This window comes from Dreissena polymorpha, chromosome 3, assembly GCF_020536995.1.
Source record: "Dreissena polymorpha isolate Duluth1 chromosome 3, UMN_Dpol_1.0, whole genome shotgun sequence".
Classification (NCBI taxonomy): domain Eukaryota; kingdom Metazoa; phylum Mollusca; class Bivalvia; order Myida; family Dreissenidae; genus Dreissena; species Dreissena polymorpha.
In genome coordinates this window covers 106,995,438-107,020,450 of record NC_068357.1, presented here as the reverse complement: position 1 = coordinate 107,020,450, position 25,013 = coordinate 106,995,438, and the positions used below count along the sequence as shown (strand labels likewise).

The 25,013-nt window shown below is 36.9% G+C and overlaps 1 protein-coding gene across 1 annotated transcript in view; it reads right to left on the bottom strand.

The window, feature by feature from the left end:
• Window positions 1-25,013, bottom strand: part of LOC127870859 (ryanodine receptor-like) — a 203,133-nt gene that overhangs the window by 36,525 nt on the left and 141,595 nt on the right. The window contains exons 73-86 of the mRNA XM_052413397.1: window positions 24,027-24,204; window positions 22,733-22,851; window positions 22,229-22,413; window positions 21,346-21,504; window positions 20,355-20,484; window positions 19,728-19,870; window positions 18,452-18,508; window positions 17,896-18,030; window positions 12,902-13,014; window positions 11,891-11,984; window positions 11,201-11,371; window positions 9,870-9,941; window positions 8,581-8,601; window positions 5,387-5,486 (exon numbers count right to left, since the gene is read on the bottom strand). Coding sequence (XP_052269357.1) covers window positions 5,387-5,486; window positions 8,581-8,601; window positions 9,870-9,941; window positions 11,201-11,371; window positions 11,891-11,984; window positions 12,902-13,014; window positions 17,896-18,030; window positions 18,452-18,508; window positions 19,728-19,870; window positions 20,355-20,484; window positions 21,346-21,504; window positions 22,229-22,413; window positions 22,733-22,851; window positions 24,027-24,204 — 1,677 coding nt within the window. The remainder of the gene's footprint in view (window positions 1-5,386; window positions 5,487-8,580; window positions 8,602-9,869; window positions 9,942-11,200; window positions 11,372-11,890; window positions 11,985-12,901; window positions 13,015-17,895; window positions 18,031-18,451; window positions 18,509-19,727; window positions 19,871-20,354; window positions 20,485-21,345; window positions 21,505-22,228; window positions 22,414-22,732; window positions 22,852-24,026; window positions 24,205-25,013) is intronic.

Sequence of the window (25,013 nt, the reverse complement as noted above, 5' to 3'; positions counted from 1 at the left end):
TCCCTGACTGTATGCAAGCCAAAGTTTCTCCAAGCCTAGATTGCTTAAAGCTGAATATGTTTTAACAGCAATCACTAGAACATCAGTGTCACTAGCCTTAAGGATAATGTTTTTATGACCTTGGTTTACTGCGTTCTTTACATGCAAAAGCATCCTTGTGTCTGCTTCCTCATGATTGCAAGGAACAAGTCCCTCAGGAAGACTTCTTGGTTGCATACTGCGCTGCCTTCTTTTGATACAATCACAATGTTTTGGGGACGTGACTCAATTATCTTGTCTGCTAGAAACTTGAATGTTTTGTTATCATTGTCCCATAAGAAACTGCGCCAGTTTTGAGGAAGTTTACCCTTTTGTGTTACTCTGAGTCTATTTCCTTCCCCTCTCTTTAATCTGGCCTCTGCCTTGAGACTATCAACCTTGTAAACATCAACTGAGTCTATTTCCTTCCCCTCTCTTTAATCTGGCCTCTGCCTTGAGCCTATCAACCTTGTAAACATCAACTGAGTCTATTTTCTTCCCCTCTCTTTAATCTGGCCTCTGCCTTGAGACTATCAACCTTGTAAACATCAACTGAGTCTATTTCCTTCCCCTTTCTTTAATCTGGCCTCTGCCTTGAGACTTTGTAAACATCAACTGAGTCTATTTCCTTCCCCTCTCTTTAATCTGGCCTCTGCCTTGAGCCTATCAACCTTGTAAACATCAACTGAGTCTATTTCCTTCCCCTCTCTTTAATCTGGCCTCTGCCTTGAGCCTATCAACCTTGTAAACATCAACTGAGTCTATTTCCTTCCCCTCTCTTTAATCTGGCCTCTGCCTTGAGCCTATCAACCTTGTAAACATCAACTGAGTCTATTTCCTTCCCCTTTCTTTAATCTGGCCTCTGCCTTGAGACTATCAACCTTGTAAACATCAACTGAGTCTATTTCCTTCCCCTCTCTTTAATCTGGCCTCTGCCTTGAGCCTATCAACCTTGTAAACATCAACTGAGTCTATTTCCATCCCCTCTCTTTAATCTGGCCTCTGCCTTGAGACTATCAACCTTGTAAACACTGAGTCTATTTCCTTCCCCTCTCTTTAATCTGACCTCTGCCTTGAGACTGTCAACCTTGTAAACATCAAAAACTATGTCTGTCCTGTTATATAGGGAAGCATAACGCTGAACCTTTGGTACTACTTCAAGTGCAGCATAATCCTCAAAGGTCTTGGACAACTTAGGTGGTAATGTATTAACCAACGCCGAGCCATCAATTACAATGGCAGTAGCAGTTGGCACCGTCTCTGAGTTCGTCACTGTGGCTTCAAGAAGAGTCCTGAGTGTCGACTACTGACACCCATATAGGGGTCCATTGTCACTTAGAACAGCAGGGAAAAGACTGGTTTTCATGCTTAAAAAAGTCTGAGAGGTCACATTCTCTTGATTGGCACGAGATAAACAGTTTTGAAAAAAGACGACAGTCGTCTTTTAAACCCCTCTGTTTAACATCATGGGAAGCAGGCTGTATTTTCTGTAGAAAGGAATTGAACTTCGACTTCTTTATTGGGGCATAGAATGAATTTGTGTCATAAAGTTTCTAATTCGGTCATAAACTTTTTGAACCTTTCCCTACCATTCGGAAGATATTTCGACAGTTGCTCAATTTCACCCGTAGCTGCTATCACCTTTGTGTCCAAAGACAATAAGTCTTTAATTGCTCTCTTCCTGAAATGGATTGCCCATTTCCTTCAGTACTTTGTACATGTTCCGTACTTGTTCCGAAAATGCGCTTTGTGTTTTCATTGTTTGCTTTTGGGGCCTTACACTCTCTGTGACCTCTTTGTCTTCGAACATTTTCTCAAATTCTGAGACAAGGCATGAAACCTCTGGTACAGCAACCATCCACCTTCTTAGCGCGGACGATTCCTCAGTTACACCAACAGCGCCACCATCCCCTTTAATAATTGCGTTGGCTTGCTCATGAGCCTGGTCGATTGCCATTGCTGTGAAAGGCCGTTTTGATTTGAACACAACAAATTTCCCTGCATGAAATTCTCGAGACAACTCAGGATGCTGTACATCTAACCTAATCATATCTCTGAGGAGATGTATGGGTAGCCAGCGTGCATAATTGATGTTGTTGTTGGGAAAGAAGTAGGGTATCAGTGCGGCCAATCCTTGTGTGTAAAGGTTGAAATTTGCTTCTCGTAAAGATCTAATGAAGGACAAAATAGTCAACTCCATTGTCAGCACAATGTGCCAATAGTTGAACTGGGGACTTTCTTCCGCTTGCTTCGCGTACCATTGTTCAAAACAAAACTTTTCCAAGGCACAAGCTGTAACCTGGTGCACATTTCTGGTTTTCGTCACACTTGACACAGACATGAATGATTGTGCAGTTCCTGAAGAAGCAATTTCAGCTTCTGTAAGGGCGTTCGTCCATCAACTTGCTTGCAAAAACGTTCAGATAGGGTTGAGTGCAGCCATTTCAAAATGTTAAGCCCTCCAAACATCATTTTGATCTTGTCCTCCCAATATATGTCAGGCCAACGCCACTGTATTTGTTTAGCCAAGGCATACAAAGGTTGATCTGCAGTGCGAACAACAATCTGACCAGGATTCAGGAATGCAATAGTGTCTTTCACCTTGTCCATGACATGTCGTATAGCAGCCACAGATTGAGCGGATTCACGAAGCAGTGGCAGTAGAGATCCAATTGTAACATCAAACGCGAGACCTCTTTCTTTTGATGCATGATGCGAAGACCGGGTGATATTCACAAGTTCATCCAGTGTTTCAGTAAGACAAACCTCCTTGAGCCATTCAAATTCACAATGTAAATTGAGTAGTGGGTTTTGAATAGGTTAAACATTGAGATTGCCTGGTTTCGAAGAGAGATTTTCCCCAAAAGGACTGCAGGGGGGACATTTGTGTACCAATATGGAAGTTCTGGAACTTTTTTTGCCTTGTTGTTCCTAACACTAAAGGGATCGCGCTTTTGGCCTTCATCGCCAGAACTTTGATGTTGGAAAAGTGATATGCTTGTTTCATGCAAGGATGATGAAGATGTGGTGGATGTTGGGTTGTGGTCAATGTTGTCCATTGCAGCCGTGGTAAATATTCCTTTCCTAAGGATAGATGGACAAACAAGACCTTCTTCAATATACCTTCCAACAGCTGCATCTCCTAATTGTGCAGAAACCTCGAGAACTCTTTTGTACGGTATGCAGAGTCTATGTTTATTAAGCAGCTCAACAAGAACTTTCTTGCGGGTTTTTGCATACACGGACATGCCCATGAAAATAGAAAAGGGGGGTTCCCGTTCTTTTGTATGTCTGTTCGTAACCAAACTGTCTTTGGTCTTTAAAAAACAGTAATATTGAAGCTGTTGGGCAATTGTTAAATCTGCCTTTGATGCCCTAAACAGCAATTGCGATTTTATATCCACTCCATGCTCAATCATACAGACAAACTGCAACAGAGCGGATGGGACTGACCGTTCAATACAACCCTCCTGAAATCTTCCGTCAAATGAAGTTTCGTGGCCAAGCATGAGTCAGCGTAAAATACTTGCTGCTTTGCTGAGCACAATGGCGTCAGAGAATTTAGAAGCTTTTGATAACACTGGCCCAATATGTTTCTTGAAAGCTAGAACAATATCTCGTCCGCTTTCATGAGCTTCAATCTCTGGAATTTCTGCCAGCAGTCTATCCTTGAGCCTTGTTGAATGCACAGTTGACATTAACGGACTAACTCCAAATTGCTCTAGTCGTTGTTTGAACATCTTAACGAGATCTGCAAGACAAAATACTATGGGGCCTGTTGCTTTGGATTTAGATTCCACAATAAATGTCACCAGCTCTGAAAATACAAGAGGGAATACTTTATTTTCCAATGAATGGCAGTTCTCCTGGTCATCAAATCTTGACAGATGAGCTTTCTCCCTGTAGTACAGAGAGGACAAACCATTGTTGTGGTACTTGAGCTCTTGTGCCACTGCATCTCCCCCACTGCAGCTCTGGTGATATTTTGCCTGCCTCTTGCACAGTGTTGTTTCAATTCCATCCCCCTCATCCAACCTTGTTGGATCTAAGATCAATGGAAGCTGGGGTTCATTGCATAAAACTGCGGAAGGTTTGTTGCTATATTCGTATAACCATCATTACCCTTGCTGTCGGGTGGAGGCAACTTTAAATCCTTATCTTTCTTTTCAGTCTGACAGAGACAATATTTTTTCCCAGTCTGTTAAGTGCTTTGAAATGAACACTAGCCATATTATTTGTGTGACTTACCCGAGGGGCTAACCTTTTACCAACATAAGCCACTAAATCTCACAGCTAATATTGACCCGTATAACCAATAGACTTAGTTACAATAAAAATTGTTTAAAAAAAACTTGATTGGAAAAAAATACTTCTCTTTGATAGAATAATTTTGATAATTAATTTATGACTTTAATCAACTATCAAAATAATTGCTTCAAAATTTGATTTGAAACCTATCACTTTATTACTGAACAGCAGGACCATACATGTTGGTGTACTAAGTGACCTGTGACAGAGGTTATAAAATACCACAGAAGTGACTTAATGAAGATGCATGACATAGTATATGACGCTCCTTCTTCCTACTTATTACCTATAAATCCATACTAAGCACACCCATGAAGTGAACGACGCTCCTATATCCTACGTAATACCAATAAGTCCATAATAAGCGCACCCCTGGTTGTAAAATGTTTTTTTTTTTAATGCTATATATATTTCTTTATTCAACATGTTTTAAAACAGTTGTTTATGTGCGCCATACATGTGTGTGTATTGTCTTTATATTACTGTTATGATAACTGTATTGTGATATATACGTACATATGTGGTTCACAATTATTGTGCAAATTGCAACAATTCGATACCAATGTACAATATTTCACTAAATGTCTAAATGTCAAAGAAGAAAAAATTATATCTTTTAAACATTCTTTACAACAAAGTAAATTGAATAATGTTTTTTTTTTTATTTGTCTCCGAGTGCAAATGATTGATTTTCAAGAGAAATTGTATATAAAATTATGCGGCCGCCATTTTGGAAAAAAAATGGCCGACATGTTATTTTTTTAGTGGCTAACAAGTTTTTTGGAAAGAGCACATATTAAGGTACATTCATGGAAAGTTTGGTGCTTGCTTACAAGTTTGCAAGATTTTGCTGATAAATGGACCTAAATCCCCAAGCTATGTGCACTTTCCGCCTTGACTGGATTTTTAGATAGAGGAGACATCCTTTCAACAAAAAATACCATAACTCCAGTCAAGTGTTGTACCCATTTAGCATGCGCTGACTGCACAGGCTAACATGGGAAGACACTTTACGCACATGCATTAATCCCAGTTTTCTAATAAGGAGATTAATACATACCCCTGCTGGCACTGATGTAGAGCAGCACCATCTCTGCTGCCCCGCGCTCAGACAGCCGGGCCTGCTCTGACAGTAGCTGCTGCTTCTCCATTTCCTGCTCCTAAGGGATACAAACAGCACGATCTTAGATAATGGCACTTTCTCACTAAGACACACATTTTGACCTGTTTGTAGTCCCTAAGAAAATCCAATAATATTAAAGATGCAAGTTGTAATGGCTTAGTTCCAATTTCAAGGTACTAATGAGCAGCAAACAGCATGAAACCTGACAGCCTGTGAGTTACTTGCAGGCTGTTATGGCTTTATGCTAGTTGCAAATAGCCATTCTCACTTTGCTTTTGTGAGGAAATGGGTTGAAGTTTTAGCATAAAATAATGCTATAACTGTGGAAAAAGTTTGGTAAGTGGCATAACAGTTTTATTCCAAAGGAGGAATGTTCGTAAATGACAAATTAGACCTTGAGTGAAACAGGCGGGAAAACTTTTGGTTACAATCAGTTCTTAGATCTAAGCATTACCCAGTGTCAAACACTTTCAAGCTCAAAATTGGATAGTTGCATTTTTGAATCAGCATAACTGAATTTGACAATGCATGAAATTTTGGTAATGAATCTAAGAAATGCGCATAACAGAGGTTTATAACTCGGGAAATATAATTGGTGATCAGCAAATAAGAACTCATGAAAAGCTTTTTTAAACTAGGTAACTAAATAAAGTTGCAACGCATATTCAAGCGCAAGTTAGTGTGCTATTTAACCTAATACTGATTAAGCTTGAACTAATTTAAATTTACTCTTATGATCTTGTTAAGGATGTAGAAATTGATGCATTAAAGTATTAAATTTGGTTAGAGATGGCTGTATATAGCAACTTATGTTCACTTATTTTACTGTCACAAGTGCACCAAATTAAATTATCTATGATACCAGTATACAAGTTGTGCATTAAATTAAAAATGTTGATTACATGAAATATTTGAACATTAATTCCATAATAAAACCAAAAGAAAGAACAACTTATTAACCTGTTAATTGTTAATATTTCGCAGGATTTCATCACAACACTGGATAAGTATCTAGGACAATATGACATTGTGAGGCATGCACTTCGTTTGAATATGTTATATGTTATCATATTTTTACTGGCACCAAATTTGCTTATATACAGTGTTAATAATGTATTGAATATGCACTGAAATAAGAACTGTTATTGCATTTTAGATAATAAAAACTGTAAATATTCAGTCATAAGTCAAAACATTTCTATAAAAAAATCAAAATCAAAGTCTTATGTGGTAGTTTAATGATCATAAACACAAACAAAATTGGCTTTATTTGAAAAAAACAAACATTTTGTCATTAGCATAAATTTGCCAATTCTTATAAAATTTATACATCTCTTTAAGCCCTGATTTGTAGAGAAAAGACATATGACTGAATATTTACCATCCATATTTACCATCCATTCATCAAAAATAATTTTTTCATTATTATTAAAAAAGAAGTTTTCTTATTCTGCACAAAATTAGTATGATGACTAAATATGGCTTTTTATCACAAAGGGCTAATAGAAACTGTCAATAGCAGCTTTATTTGCTAAAAGCAACAATAGCAAGGCTTCGTTTGCAGGACATGCCAGAACAAGCACATGGTTAGAGACACAGTGTAATGTGAACCACAGGGATCCTATCCCCTACTATAGGCACAGTTTTACATAACAACAGAGTCCACAAATACTTTGAGGCTTGCAAATATAAACTACTGTAATTACTCTATGTTTTCGGATACTTAAAAATAATTATTTGTTTTCGTGTCCGAAAACTTAGATACGAAAAATATTTACAAAATACAGGTGTCCGAAAAACTTAGAGTAGAAAATTGAAGTGTCTGAAAATAGCGTCAATTGTATACCGGTAATAGTATGCGCTTGAAAAATACCCTGCCGTATAGTATAAATAACAGTTATATATGTTGCACTGCATTTTAAATAATTTTTAATGCTTAATTCATTTGACAGAAAGTTACTACAAGGTTGACGCTTATGCTTTCGGCCAAAACCATTTTTTAATACCGGTTTACAAGGTTATTTACCCAATAATGCAAATGTAATGGCACCTGCCATGTTTTGTGATGTTAATCTGGTTGTAAAACCCCATGATCAAAGTGTCATTAGATATCGAAAACAGGACCGAAATTTGGTAAAATAGCGCTGTAAAATATACTGTCCGAAAACTTAGAGACATTAATTATGGACGAAAACTTGTGTGTCCGAAAATTAAGTCACGAAAATAATTATTTTTGCTAAAAAAAGGGGTGTCCGAAAACTTAGAGTGTCCGAAAATATAGAGTAATTACGGTAATCATACATACATCCACCAATAGTTAATTACAATGCAATTTCTGAGCTGACTATGCAACAGGGGACATTCAACTGGGGACATATACACAGATGTATGAATGGCTGTACGTTGGTGAAATATGAACATCAATTCATAAGAGTCTGATTCTAACTATTACATAATACAATATGACATGAAGGCTTATATTCATGGCCCGTATGATTCCTTGATGCTATAATGCCACTATGACATTTAGACTTCACTAGCTATCAATATGACAATATGAGACAAAGTCACATGTTTATTCACAGCACATTCAGTTTCTGGCGCAGTTACTCATTGGTATCCAATATCAGTGTTTTTCTCTTCAAATATAACTTAGGATCACTAACCTCCCAATAACATATATGATTAATTTGAAGATAAAATTATTAAGAGCATAACGCTTTATGCACTCACCACACGTTTTGCACAAAATAGACTTTGTTCTATTAAGACAATGACAAAACACCATTATATTATGTTTATGTGACAATAAAAGACTTATGAATTTATGAAGTAAGAACCGTTTATTATTTATTTTATTTTTTTTTAATGTTTATTTTTTATTATATTTTTTTAAACCACTCACTAGTTTGTAGGATTTAATCAATTCATAAAATGGATGATGGAACAAATCCAATATAAGAAATGTGTTTACCAGTAAGTGCATGATAAGTAATTTTTTTCTTATTTATTTATTTTTGCAAACTGGTTAGGAAGTCACAATATCAGTGATGTGTAACCTATAAGTGAGTCATGTGACTTTGTTTAAGACTGACTAGGGGGGAGTTCTGTACCAGGCAACACTGGTCTACCTTGAGAATGTCCAAGTGAAGCTAGGAAAAATACAACCAACCAATGTTACAATGGGATGATAAACTTTCGTATTATGCCATTTAATGTATATTCCAGACATATTATTGCACATCTAAATATGTCACATGGATGGAAAAAAAGTTATTAACTTAAAAACTTTACAATCATGAACAGTGTTAATGCATGCATAAACAATTGATTTATCAGCTCCTACCCCCAGCTCCCCCTAAAAAACAACAACAACAATAGGGCTGTGATGTTCCTTAAGAACTGCTCCCCTGAGTTCAAGGTATGCCAGTTGTCTGAAGACATCAACTTGTGACCTAGTATTTTTTTCACACTTGATCTATGAACAAACTAGGCTAAAATATTGTCAAAATAAACACCCTAAGATTTATTGAGAATGAGACATAAAATGTGGCTTCTAGAGTATTAACAATATTTTTCAACATTTGACCTGTTGATCTAGTTGGTAGTTGCAAATGATTCAGATTTGAACCTGGCCTGAATACTGCTAAGATAAACATTCAACCAAGTTTAATCAATATTGACATATAAATAGGGCTTCTGGAGTGGTTCCAAGGTTATTCTTTGTAAGATCTGACAACCTGGCAATAAACGAATGTGATCAGTATTCTAACTCAGCCAAGGTATTGTCAAGATAAACATATTGACCAAATTTCACCAAGATTGAGTCATAAATGTGGCCTCTATAGAGTGGCAACAAGGTTGTTCTAAGATTTGACCAGTTATCTTTTTGAAAATACATGAACCACTTTCAAACTTGGCCATGATATTGAAGAGATAAACTTTCTGCCAAAATTTCATCTTGATTGATTGAGTGGTAGCTTGCTAGAAGTTGATTACTGACAACACACCATGACCGACGCTGGACAAAAGTTGACCACAAAAGCTCATCACGAGAACTTTAAGCTCAGGTGAGCAAAGAAATATATCAAAAGTATTAACTATTTATTCATCAATTGTAAATGGAAATAATTTTGAAAATAAAACATTGTTGTATTACATTCATAACAATATTAAATCATTTTTTTGAAGAATAACAAGACTAAAAATTGGTTCATGCTTTCAATATTTTAAGTGAAACAAAATATTGTTCTGATTTTGTTGTTGAAAGACAAACAAGCTCTAAAAGCCAGAACATAAGGGAATGAATGCAAAATTCATTTGTAAAAACGTAAAATTTGGGTTATTAATGGCAAGTAGTATAGGAAACAAAATACAAGTCAGCAAACAAGATTCATCAAACGAGTGTTATGTAACCTACTTGGAAAGAAGAGCCAGGACCATCCTCCTCCCCACCTTCATCATCATCATCATCGTCAGCGCCACTGCAGCTCTGAAACAGGAGAAGGTCACTCTTACAATGTCAAGCTGTGATTGGTATCTTAATGTCAATCAGATTCACTGTGCATTATCATTGGAAAATTTTGCAATATTGACGGGAACTTTGATTGGTTGTATCACATAAGAGCCAGCTAAATGCCTTGCAAATTGCTTAGTTTATATAAAAATTGCTTCTTTCATACAATAATCCTGCATACACAATAACAACAATATAAAAATACAAGACAAGAGCACAAATGTCACAAATACAATGTATAGCCCACCACTGCTGTCAGCTTAGCCCAAGGGAGAGGGACTAAGGATAGTTGGATCAATTGGGGCTGAAAAAAGTGTCTTGCACTTCTACACTACATGGTGATTAAATATTTAAAGTTCCTATGAAATTGTTGATCAGCAAGGAAGTTGTCCTCTTCCCAGTTTGCTTCTCAAACTTATCTCCTTTTACAGTTGACCCAATGAAAGATGGAAATATCCAAAAGAGCGTCACCAAAATACCCCCATCACAAACATCATTTGAGGGGCATGGGGGGGGGGGGGGGGGGGGGATAACAAACTACCCGTAGCTGACTTATGATCTTTTCATAGAAGATGTAGAGGCAGGCCTAAGGAAGGTGTGCCAAATGTTAACAAACCAAGATCTACCTGACTCATGATCTGTGCACAGGAGATGTGGAGGCCTGTATAAGGATGGTTTACAAAGTCATACTCATGATCTGTGCACAGGAGATGTGGAGGCCTGTATAAGGTTGGTTTACAAAGTCATACTCATGATCTGTGCACAGGAGATGTGGAGGCCTGTATAAGGTTGGTTTACAAAGTCATACTTATGATCTGTGCACAGGAGATGTGGAGGCCTGTATAAGGTTGGTTTACAAAGTCATACTCATGATCTGTGCACAGGAGATGTGGAGGCCTGTATAAGGATGGTTTACAAAGTCATACTCATGATCTGTGCACAGGAGATGTGGAGGCCTGTATAAGGATGGTTTACAAAGTCATACTCACATACCTGACTCATGATCTGTGCATACCTGACTCGTGATCTGTGTATACCTTGCTTATGATTTGTGCATACCTTACTCATGATCAGTGCATACCTTGCTTATGATCTGTGTATACCTCGCTTATGATTTTTGCATACTTGACTCATGATTTGTGCATACCTTACTCATGATCTGTGCATTCCTGACTTATGTTCTGTATATACCTGATTCATGATCTGTGCATACTTGACTCATGATCTGTGCTTACCTGACTCATGATCTGTGCATATGAGATGTAGAGTATGTCCTCAGGCATGGAGCTCTGCTGCTCCTTTGTGGCGGCCCGGGACAGGCAGGTGATGAGCTGCTTGAGGGGGTCGGGTCGCTCCACCTCCTCCTCCTTCTTCTCTACAGCCTCCTCCTCTTTCACATCACTCCTCTGAAAAGGAGAGTCTTCGTCTTAATAATCATAATCATATAAATGATCATCATCAATGTAAACTTCAAGCGCTATTTGAATTTTTTCCTCATGCATTTTCCACTGCATTACCCCAAAGGATGAGCTCATTACAATCATTTAGCCTAATTCTAGAAACATGTAAGAACAAGGCTGTTATAAGTTAGAACCTCAAACTTCTTTATAAATGTAATGGCCCCGTGCAAAACTATCTAATTGAGCCTACCTCTGGGAAAACGGGGATTCATGCATGAGTGTTAAGTGTCTTCCCAGAATAGCCTTTGCAGTCTGCACAGGCTTATCTAGCACAAAACTTTACCGCTTCAATGCAATTTTTGGTTTAAAGGAATTCTTAGCAAAAATCCAGTTTAGGGGGAGTGTTGTCCCAAATAAGCCAGTGGGGTCTGCACAGGCTAATCTGGGATGACACTTTGCGCACATACATTCAGCCCAGTTTTCCCAGAGTGAGGCTCAAATCTCTGCTCAGCAGCCGGTACTTACAGTAAGGTCGTCAATGAGCACCTTCTTTTCATACTCCTCGGTGACGAGCCACTGGGACCGGTAACACTTCAGGAACAGGTTGATGCAGCGGTGCCTTCAAATTCAGGATTTTATAGTTAGTTTAGTTTAGACCTATTTATTTTCGCTTGATTACATCAAAAGCTTAAGGCTTATTGAAATGATCTCGAGTCCGTTTTCCAGGATTAGAGCCAGTACTTGATGTATTTGGGGGAGAATGAGAGAATGCTACCACAGTGGGGATAAAACCAGTGATATCCCTCTTGCTAGGAAGATGCCATATCTACTACACGGCGGCCACTTCAAGATTCTAGAGATCTTACAGTGTGAAAACTGCACAAAGATTTTTATGCAATTTATGTCATGTGAATTACTGACATTCTTTGAGGAAACAAAGCAACAAAACACTTTTATGAAATCTTTATAATTGAAAGATAATAGCAATAAAAAAAATTCTTTGCATATTATGCCTTAAAGGACAATCCAATTGACCCTGCAGTTTGAAAACCATTGTTCATTTTTCTACATACAGGTGAATGCATACTTTTTATGTATATCAACTAAAGTTACAAATCATACATTTACAATGTTTAAGTATAAGGCTTAGATGGACACGTTATTGCCACACTCACATGGAAAGGTGATGCAGTAAGACAGAGTATGAATCAAATCTTACAATAGCAGGTTATGCAATAAATGTTAGTCTCAGAAACCCACATAGGACTGTGTGCTCACAAAGCTCACTTCAGCAGGCAATGTATTTGTGTACTTAATTAACCCTTTGCATGCTGGGAAATTTGTCGTCTGCTAAAATGTCGTCTGCTGAATTTCTAAAATTAGCATTTTCTTCAATTTTTTTCAAAGAATACTATCAGAATAGCAAACAGTTTTGATCCTGATGAGACGCCACATTCTGTGGCGTCTCATCTGGATCCAAACTGTTTGCAAAGGCCTTCAAAATTCGGTTCCAGCACTGAAAGAGTTAAAGCCTACTTTGGCAGGTTATGCAATGGTATCATCCTGAAGCAGGCCATGACAGCTCTCTTTCTCTGAGTGGACACAACCTTCCTCCAGACATTCTTGTGGTGGGCCAATGGGTGTTCAACCTGCAAACAAAATGCAATGCACATTTACTTTTAACATCCAGATGAGTGAGGAGTCATAACCACAACTTCACAAGCTTGGCTATATACATGTACAACTTGAACTTGGAGCCAATCTATTTTAGTAGTATAAGAGCCAATCTATTTTAGTAGTATAAGAGCCAATCTATTTTAGTAGTATAAGAGCCAATCTATTTTTGTAGTATAAGAGCCAATATATTTTTGTTGTATAAGAGCCAATCTATTTTTGTAGTATAAGAGCAAATCTATTTTAGTAGTATAAGAGCCAATCTATTTTTGTAGTATAAGAGCCAATCTTTTTGTGTAGTATAAGAGCCAATCTATTTAAGTAGTATAAGAGCCAATCTATTATATTTTTGTAGTATAAGAGCCAATCTATTTTTGTAGTATAAGAGCCAATCTATTTTTGTAGTATAAGAGCCAATCTTTTTTTGTAATATAAGAGCCAACCTTTTTTTGTAGTATAAGAGCCAATCTTTTTTAGTAGTATAAGAGCCTAGTAGTATAAGAGCCAATCTATTCTATTTTTGTAGTAAACAAGCCAATCTATTTTTGTAGTAAACAAGCCAATCTATTTTTGTAGTATAAGAGCCAATCTATTTTTGTATTATAAGAGCCAATCTATTTTTGTAGTATAAGAGCCAATCTATTTTTGTAGTATAAGAGCCAATCTATTTTTGTAGTATAAGAGCCAATCTATTTTTGTAGTATGAGAGCCAATCTATTTTTGTAGTATAAGAGCCAATCTATTTTTGTAGTATAAGTGCCAATCTATTTTTGTAGCATAAGAGCCAATCTATTTTAGAAGTATAAGAGCCAATCTATTTAGTAGTATATGAGCCAATCTATTTTTGTAGTATAAGAGCCAATCTATTTTTGTTGTATAAGAGCCAATCTATTTTAGTAGTATAAGAGCCAAATTTACCATCTTAGTAGTAAAAAAGCCAATGTATTTTTGTAGTAAAAGAGACATGTATTTGTAAAACACATATAAGTTTAGCCCTTATAATTATAAGGTGGTGTAATTGTGTATGAAAATTGTATTGCAAATGTGTTAAAATACAATGGGTTTATATTTTTATGAGTAGAACATGTTGAGTTCTAAGATTGGTTGAGGTATGCACAATCAATTTCACACAAATTATGTTGATAAACCGTGGAAACATAATCATTACAGTTGATGCCAAAAAATCCATATTTAAATATAAATGAATATGATAAAGAATTCAATATCTTGAACTACAAATCTTGAATGGAGTTGAAAAAGAAATCACCACATTTTTTATTATAAATTAATTTAAGTGTATTTTAAAATAATGAGTTTTTTAGGATAATGTGAAGATTGTTTCTGTTGGTGGAAATGTGGAAATGACTTAACAATTACAATGGAGTTAACTTCTTTGGAGAAATAGACTGGACATTTAGATATCTCATCAGAATATTAGCAGACAGAACACAAACAAACCATTCGGTATCAATATTAAAGACACTTTTAACAATACTGTAACATATCCATGATTCAATTGGTAATAATTGAAAGAATTTAAACCTTTCTATTTTCTGGGAAGGCAACTTAACATTCCATTGGGAGACACTACACTTAGGATTGAGTTCTGTCCCCTAGGGTTCTTATGTAAAACATCACAAGGAGCTGGCTGGTAGCTTTCTGGGTGGACATGCTATACACTTCCACACAAAGGTAGTTTCATTAAAACGAGAGGCAACAAACAAGGAAACAGTACACAGACAATGGTGAGAATGTAATGTAGAACATTAGGGTCAATGTTGTGCATGTATAATGATAAGATATTACAATAAAATGTCCCTAAATTACCATTATGTTTCAAACAATTAACACTTGAAATTTACATATAAACTGAATAAACCTGTAATACTTGACAATATTTATAACCTCATCAGTAACATCATTTGCATAAAAAAAGCTCCACATCAATGATGAAGTTTTAGGTAGCTGTTTAGTTCAACTTTATTAATTCAGTAACAGCAGCATGGATGTTTCACAGAAAGAAGTCAGCCATGCAATAAAAAAGAGCAGGTGAAATGAAGGTCAATCCTGCAGGATGACCTGTATCACTTACATTCACACGTGTGATATCCATTTCTTTAGAGGCTATTATTTCGAACTGGGAAAATACAGCATCAATAATCAATCATTGTAATACAGTGCACAATTATAAAAAATATCCTCAATTATATTACTAATGAATGATTTACAAGAACAGCTATACACACACAATTAAACATAGCGAAAATTCCAGCCATGAATATCTAATTATTCTAGATCTATTCAAACTTAGAATTTTAAACGATTTAATATTTTATATATTTTGTAACGGATACTCAATTTAATGAGACAATTACTTAATATAAAACATAAACCAAATTTTTTTTTCTACATATTATAAATTTCTTGTGAAGATGAAAATGTCATGGCTAGAATACCACAATACAAACAGTAAGACAAGAACAATGATAGTTTAGACAAACATGTTGCTATTTTTTTGTACCATTAAGCCAGCCATCTGTATTAAACAAAGCATGTATAACTATTGCGTGTGTGTACAGTCCAGCTTATAACCTAAGACTCAACATCACACTGCACACTGGAAATCATACATTTGAGAAGCCCTCTGGGTAACCCAATCTTAAATGTGCATTAAGTTTCATCCCAGATTAGCCTTTGAACTTAGCCTAAAATGGATTTAAAAAAGAGACTTTCTAAATAGTGCACATTTAATAAAAGCCATTCCAGTCTGCAGAAAAAAAAACACAAGCAAATGAATGACTTTACAGCTGGTATCAAATAATTTGCAGGCCCATGATGACAAAAGTGTCATGTCTGTCCACCATAATCCATTGCAAGAATGAACTGTCATATAAGGTTCATTAATGAACCTTCATGAATGTTATGTCAAGTGTCAAGTCAGTCCAAGAATTCACGTGTTTGTAATGTCAAATGTCAAGTTAGTCCACAATTGCAAAAATGAACATTATTGTTATATAAAGGTATCCGGACAATCGCTCCTACGGACAATCGCTCCTACGCGAAATTTGACAGGGCGGAAAGTCGCTCCCACGTTGTTTTGACGGGGCGGACAGTCGCTCCTACGATGTTTTGACAGGGCGGACAGTTGCTCCTCCATTATTTTGCCAACCCGGACAATCGCTCCTACATTATTTTGTAAACCCGGAAAATCGCTCCTACATTATTTTGACTCCACGGCAATACATAATATACGCCGATCAAAGGCTAAACGCCTATAATTAACCGACAATTAAATTTGCCAACTTGTTAACAGCCGATTCAACATGAGCCGATCAATGTGATTTTAATAAATTAATTTACTTATTAAGAAACTATGTTCAAGTTTGTCGATTCTTTAACTGTAATTTAGCAAACTGTGAAAACAATGTGTATATATTGTAATGTCCCACACCTTTAAATTCACTTCCAACATGGAACTTCTAACGAACAAACTCGGTCAGTCTGCGCTATGCTTAGAGGGTCACTTGTACTCAAAGAAGCACGCGTCTAAGTCTACAATACGATGGGTATGCAGTAAAAGTCTTTCCGATTCCTGAAAGGGTTCGCTAATAACAGAACTCAGTGTAAGTCGACATATCAAAATAATTTTAATTGTATTATGCCCATTCATGCTCACGAAGCATTCTTTGTGTAAAAATATACTAACAAATTCACGATTAAAGTGGGACTGTACGATTTTGTCAAATATTTATGAATTTATATAAAATGTGTAAAAAACATATTATACATATATTTCAATATAAATTAAAATAAAAGTAAAGAAAAACATGTGTCTGAAAATGCGAAACAAGCCAGATATTTAATTCGGAAATCAAAAATGTCGGTACAGTCGAATTCGCCATCATGTTGCATTTTATGAAATTCGTCTTCATGTATTTGTGTTAATGTAACATTTTTATCAATATATCACAATTAAACACATATACACATCGTGTAGTCTCACTTTAACACACTATTTTAATAATCATAGAAATGCCGATTAAGAAATCGTTCAGTGTCATGTATCAATGGGTCAAATGTGATTACAATTACCTAACAAATTGTTTACTTACCCTAATTAACTTGAATGTGACGCCAGTCTGTAATCTTTAAGCACGGTTCGCACATCATAGGTGGCAAAGTGGTCATAATCGATTGATACTACCATTGTTGATATAGCAATTATTGATTTAACGATATTTATTGAAAGATGAACTTGAAAACGATGTTTGCCTATTATTAAGACTTTTATTGTTGATACCTAATAAGTAATTTGCCAGAAACACATGTTTTAAATTAAATTGTATTGATATATAAATACTATTTCTTTGCTATTATATAAATATAATAGCGACTGTCCAGGTTGTCAAAATAATGTAGGAGCGATTGTCCGGGTTGGCAAAATAATGTAGCAGTGACTGTCCGCCCTGTCAAAACATCGTAGGAGCGACTGTCCGCCTTGTCAAATTTAGCGTAGGAGCGATTCTCCGTAGGAGCGATAGTCCGGGATTCTTATGTACAGTGTCATGTCAGGCAAGAATTGAAAGTCCAAACACATTTGTAATGTCAAGTCAGCCAATTAGTGAACATGGTTATGACGACTTGGTCATGCATGGATTCATGACTTAAAACAGTTCTAGCCATATGTCTTGAGCAGTCCGCATAATGCATTAACAACAATAGCTCAATAATATATTAGCAAGACAGCCAGAAAATTACCATAAACATCTTAGCGAGTATAAGGATCTATGGCTACATATCTGCACATGTTCTGAGCACTGACCCGCAAGCCTGCTCACTGTCACACACACACTTACTGTATGGAGGCCATGCATGACTTTTGCCATGGAGATGATGCGGTCAATGACACGCCCCTGGTCTTTGTTTGACCCTGACCCTCCACCTATCTTATGGTATAAGACCTTCTGCCACTTGATCTTGTCATCAATAGGCTGCAAAACACACAAAATACACTGCACTTATGATGGAAGACTTGCATACATTTTTAAATATAGTTGTCTTTTTTAAAAATATTCATTCATAGCTTACCAAGAAATGTAAAGAGACAGTATTGAATTTCTCAAATGTCTTATTATGACTATGAAGATTTCAATTTTGTTCTAGTTGATCCAATAACTTCATCCCATTAACTTAAACACAGTTTTGATTATATATAAGGGTGAAAAACACATTTTGATTATCAAATACCCTGATTGATATAATTTACATCTCCTCTAAATTTTAGATAAGAATGTCTGCAGAAAAGCAAGGATATCATGAATGCATCAAGAACTCATCTGAAATTAGCCCTTTCACGCAAAGAAGCAATGTGCAAATTTGCACAGTTCCAGATACTTGAAAATGGCCACCTACCCCTTCTACTTCCTCCAAAATCTTCCCCAGAAAGTCTTCAAGATCCGCCTCTGGGTCCTGTAACATTATAAACATCATCACAATATGAGCTATGGTCTAGGAAACTGGGCTTAATGCATGTGTGTAAAGTGTCGTCACAGATAAACTTTTGCAAATGGCACAGGCAAATCTGGGACGACACTTAAGTCACATGCATTAAGCCCAGTTTTGTCAGAACAAGGCTCATATTCTTCCCTAAATTGGCACTAACGATTCTTTTCTGCTACATAAAAATTAACACTTATGCTCTGCATACAAATTGAAGTTATGGTTAACAAGAGGGCCTGAAAGGCCCAAGGTATCCCCCGCAACATATGCTTTGTTTGAGGATGGGTGCAAATTGGACGGATGAACATAATGATAGATGGACGGACGGAGGACAATAACACAAATGAAATCCGCCAAAGCACTTCCAAGATATGGCTCCGGACACAAAAGTGCCGGACGGACAGCCGGACGGATGGACAATGCCAAAACAATATCCCTCCGCCTCTGGGGCGGGAATATATTCATACCAAGTTTCAAAGAAATCCGCCAAAGCGCATCCAAGATATGGCTCCGGACACAAAAATGCCTATAGTAAAAAGCATTTTTTCAAGATACAAAGGGCCATAAGTCTGTTTTTAACAGATGGTGTACAATGCCATTTGGCGTGCATCATCCTCTTATGCATATATATACTCATACCAAGTTTAAATGAAATCCGCCAAAGCACTTCCAAGATATGGCTCCGGACACAAAAGTGCCTATAGTAAAAAGCATTTTTTCAAGATACAAAGGGCCATAAGTCTGTTTTTAACAGATGGTGTACAATGCCATTTGGCGTGCATCATCCTCTTATGCATATATATATTCATGCCAAGTTTCAATGAAATCCGCCATAGAACTTCCAAGATATGGCTCCGGACACTAAAACGCATTTTTTCAAGATACAAAGGGCCATAAGTCTGTTTTTAACAGATGGTGTACAATGCCATTTGGCGTGCATCATCCTCTTATGCATATATATACTCATACCAAGTTTAAATGAAATCCACCAAAGAACTTCCAAGATATGGCTCCGGACACAAAAGTGCCGGACGGACGGACAACGCCAAAACAATATCCCTCCGCCTCTGGCGGGGGATAATTAGTTACTGTAATAGGAGTTTTTCTTCCTATTAATGAGCACTTGAAATATGGCTATTTTTAAATCAATGGGTTTCTGTTTATTTAGATTAAAGTAAGCGCGTCTCACATCAATGAGTTTCTGTTTGACCGTCTGCAGCAGTTCCTGCTCTCGGCCGCTAAAGAAGCTCAGACCAATGGGCAGAAGACGTTTGAGACAGGCCACGTTCAGACTGTTATGAGGCTCCAAACGCTTTTTTTCACGCCTTCTCCCTGGATATAAAGTAAAATACTCATCAAGGAGGCTGCAGTCGTATTCAAGCACCAGATTTTTTTTATATATGTTACAACCTATATCTGAGAAAGTATTGTTTGTTTTGGCTGATAAAGTAACTGTATTATCAATGTTGGATAGAGTATAAGTGTGCAACAAGTAGCTATTGTATACAATATACATATATATCAATAAAATGCACTCTTAATTTAGTACAAAACACTTGAAGCACTGAACACTGAATTTGGTTGTTCACAGCTCATTCTGCTACAGACAGGTCGTAAAAATTGAGGTGGTAATAGAGTGGTGGTTACTGTTATAAACTTTAGTCTCAACCTTTAACATATTTTTATCAAGCTAAAGGCAGATATTATGAAGGGCCTTACTTGTTATAAATTAGGGGACATACAGAGGTCATTCATTGTTGTGGGATTGAAAAGAAACAGGAACCAATTGTTAAAAAGATTTTGGGTGCCCTCTTACCGGTGGGTTTCTTTGACTCCAGACTCGGGTCCATCTGCACAACAGCAGGCTTGGTCTGACTGGGCATGATCAGAGACATGTTGTCAATCTCATTGGACAGCACAAAGTTCTGCTCCTCTCGTTTGTAAAACTAAAATTATATGAATTAGATATCTTGTTTGACGCATGAAATTAAGTTTAAAATAGTCATTATCAGCGTTAAACATTCCCTCAGTAGATTACCTTTCTGTCCTTAGCATGATGCAAAAGAAATTCTGGAGAGAAGAAAGATCTAAAGCACATAAGTAATGTCATTTAAGACTTTTTACTTTTGTAGGTTTTTAAGAATGTGTAACTATTCATGATATACCTAATGCAAACCTATTTAAACTACAGGCGATACAATGTATTTGAACTAGAGAAGAAATTATATCTGCAGTAAAATTTCTTATTTAGGTTGGTAGCTGGAGGTGTATTGACATCACTAATACTAAAGTAAAGTCCTTAGCAGTGATTTCTATTGATTTTGACCACCAAAATGATCCATCTGGTCAATGGAGTCAACTGGACCAAAGGAAAATCACTATAAAAGTGAGATTCTTAGGAAATTAGTGAAGATATCAGTATACTTGTGTCACAATAAAAAAACAATCAAATGGGTTTCTAATAAAATGGGATAAAACCATGAGTCCATGAGCTGTGTTTACCAATAACTATACTTACAATAAGTAGCATTCAAGGCACTGAGCTAAACTCGTGTGCATAAAGTGTTGTCTCAGATTAGCAAAAGCTAATCAACGATGACACTTTCCACTTATATAGAATTTTTCTATTAAAAGAGGTCTCTTTTGAAGGAAAATCCAGTCTAGGCAAAAACAGTTGTCCCTGATTAGCCCGTGGAGTCTGCACAGGCTAATCAGGGACAACACTTAATGCACCTGCATTAAGCCCATATTTTCAGAGAAGGCACCTCACTTATACACGAGCTGTATTCACCTACTCCTATACTTACAATGGACTTGGACCAGAGCAGAAAGATGTCAGCTATGAGAGTGAACAGCTCCTCGGCTGCTGTGGTGGGGTTCTTGAGCCACGTGGAGCGATGCAGGTCCACATACTTGATCAACAGCGGGTAGAAGGCGTAGATGTCACGCACCAGGATACTAAATGCCTGCCAGAAGAGTGTCATAAGAAAGATTGAGATACATTGAGTGATCTTAATTTCTGTTACCTTATTTTTTTCTTATTAAGACCCTTGTTTAAAAAAAAAATAAGCTTCCTTTTTTAAATAAGCAAAAAAATCAACCAAGGCATATTGTCTCCCTACCAATGTTCATGTACAAGAAAGGCATACAAGCTTTTGGTGGGTCAAAAGTAACACAAATACCCACATGATCATATGTACCCATTTATGAACACCTATACATACAAGTTAAACATTGGTCTCATAAAGTTTTAGATCTGCAGACTATTTCTTTATCAATAATGTTTTTTTATGGGCCCTTTTTACTTAAATGATTGTAACATGAAAACTTTTCTAAGATGCTCTGTAATTAACCGTTCTGAAGACTGAACTCATTGGATACCACATTAATAAATTGCGAGATAAAAATAAATCCCTAGAAATGAGCCACATTCTTGGAAACCAGGCCTTAATGCAGTGTCCAAGATAAGCCTGCGCAGTTCATATACGCAAATCAGGAAAGACACTTTCCAATTGTATTGTATTTTCTGTTTAAAGGAAGTCCCTTCTTAGCAACATACAGTTTAAGCAGAAAGTGTTGTCCCTCATCAGCCTATGCAGACTGCACAGGCCAATCTGGAACTTCACTTAAAGCACATGCATTAAGTCCCGTTTTCTCACAGAGAGGCTCAAATACTAAACCACCCTGTACCAGCTGAACATTGGCCTCCATATCCGAGTCCTCATCATTCTGTGTCTGGTGAAGCTTGCTCAGGTACAGCTGTTTCTCCTTTTGCTCAACAAGCATCGCATTGTCTCGGATCTTCTTAGCGATAGGCAGGAAGTGATCAGAGATCATGTCTGGGTGAGAGCTGCTAATGATTGGCTGGACTCGAGCTGAAAGGGAGAAATTAGCATTGTAAATGCTATGGGTGGGTTTAGAATTTCGGAAATGAAATTAATATAATATGATTTTGTTAAAGTAATTGTATACTTTTATACAAAAACATGAAGATGGCATATTAATATTGTTAACAAAATGAATAAAAAAATTCATATGAAAAGTTTCAATTTTGTTATGATCCTCAATAAATCAATAACAAAGTTAAACTTTAACTACATGTAAAGCATAAATGCAGAGAATTACCTGTAGTTGCTTGAAAGTGTGTTTCTTTAATCTTTGCGCATTAAGAATACCTGACACTTTCATACTTACATGCAATGGTGTTCATCCAAGGGGCATCTTCAGCACCAATGTTGTTGCTGATCAGGTGAAGAACGTTGCCAAGGACTCGGTTCATTAGCTCAACAGTCACACTGGACACTGGATTGTTGCTGAAGCAATATATATTGCAAGGTAGAGGCATGTGAACATTTCCATCCTTGAAAAGACTGTGCAAATGGTGCTTTTTTATCATACAGGTGATTATACAGAAACTACCCTGCCACAGAATACCAAAACTGGAAACGTGTAAAAATCATTTATGCTACCACATTTATTGCAACAATTACAATCAAAATTATAATCTTACATGAACATGAAGACGTGGGGGCAAAAGGGTCATAAATCTGTGAAATTTTGTAGCAGCTGAAATTGCTATCTGAAGGATAATCTACACACTAAGATCATTCAAAGCAATCAAAGAGGAGCAGAAAACACATGATTTCATTCTTATAATTTCTATTACGGAAATGAAGACAAACAGCCATAATGCTACCAAAACTCGTGACAGCTACCATTCCTGTCTTTAAGATCATCTTAGGTCGACCAGAAGTTAAAGAGGAATTGAACACACAAATACTTGGACTATATATTTTATAGTTGAAAAACAGATTAAGGGCCATAATTCATATAAATTTGATGCAACAAGAATTTATTTCTTAACACTCATCTACACATAAATTTCATTCATCTGTGAAAATTTATGGGACCCATAAGTTAAAATGGACATGAAAACACAAACATTTGGAAATGAAAAACATACAAAGGGCAATAATTCAGCCACAAATTGGTAACAGCTACATTCCTTTCCTTACCATAATTTATACATCAAGGTCAATCATCTGTAAAAGTTTAAGCAAGATCTTCACAGTTTTTAATTGTAAAACGCAGGCTTTGGAGCGTAAATAGGAACAAACAAACAAACAGACAAACAGACAGACAAGTGCAATTATTGATGCCTTCCACATATGGAGGTGTAGAAATGTAAAACTGGTAAGTGTCATCCTACATCAGCCTGTTTAGTTAGACAGGGCTCCCGGTGCCATTCGCATTTGTCACCAAATGCAACAGTTTTAGAAAAGTGGTGAAGACACCAGCTTCAAGTATAGGACAAACTAAAAATCCCTACCCTTGTATAGCAGGGGCGTTCTGGAGCCAGTAGGGCAGGTAGCTACACAACATGGGCAGGGTGATCTCTATACCTACTCCTGTATAGAGGGGGCGTTCTGCAGCCAGTAGGGCGGGTAGCTACACAACATGGGCAGGGTGGGGTGACCTCTATACCTACCCCTGTATAGCGGGGGCGTTCTGCAGCCAGTAGGGCAGGTAGCTACACAACATGGGCAGGGTGACCTCTATGACGTGCGGGGCCTCCATGTACTTCCCCCCGGACTCTGCAAGGGCATCCACTTCCTCCAGGATCTTCTCCAGGGGAGGCAGCGTCTCCTGCAGCAGGTCCATCACCTCTGAAATCAGGCATCAAGGGTTTAGTGTATAACTGGGGTATCTACTTCACATTTCTATGTAAGATATAATACTTTTACCACAACATGATTATGAATTTCTTTGGGAAAACGGGGCTTAATACATGTGCCTAAAGTGTTTTCCAAGATTAGCCTGTGCAGCAGCCTAGTCCCTGATAAGCCTGTGCTGACCACACTGAACAAACATGCATAAAGCCCAGTTTTCCCTGTGTATAACTCTGGTATCTGCTGAAGAGTTCTAAGTTAGATGTTATAGTTTCACCTTAAAATGCTTTTATGATATTCAACATTCACTTATTTTTCTTTGATAGTTTGATGATTAAAACCTCTTAGTAGCACAGCAATCACGCCTCTTGGATATCTACTCAACATTTCAATATCAGATAAAATTGTTTTCAACTCCTGAACAGTCAAATAACTGAGGTGCAAAATTTGTTGATGTGTCCTTGATAATTCTTTGTTTGGAATATGATAATATGATTTTAAGTTTTATTAGTTGTCAGATTGGACATGCCTTGAAAGAACACTTGTTTACTATTGAAAGAGTGTATTGGACTATACACCAGTAAAAAGTGGTTTAACAAGTGGGCAATGGGCACTAAGGCGTCATATGAGACCCAAAGAAACTAGACTATTCTGAAAAAGTGCGAGCTGATTCATGAAAATTGGATCAAACAAATGACTAAAAAGAGTATTAACTTTTTTTTTATTTTATCTAGTGACCTTGTTTTTTTTAGCTCACAAAACCCAATTTCAAACCCAGCCGAGATTTCATTGGGACAAATGTTCTG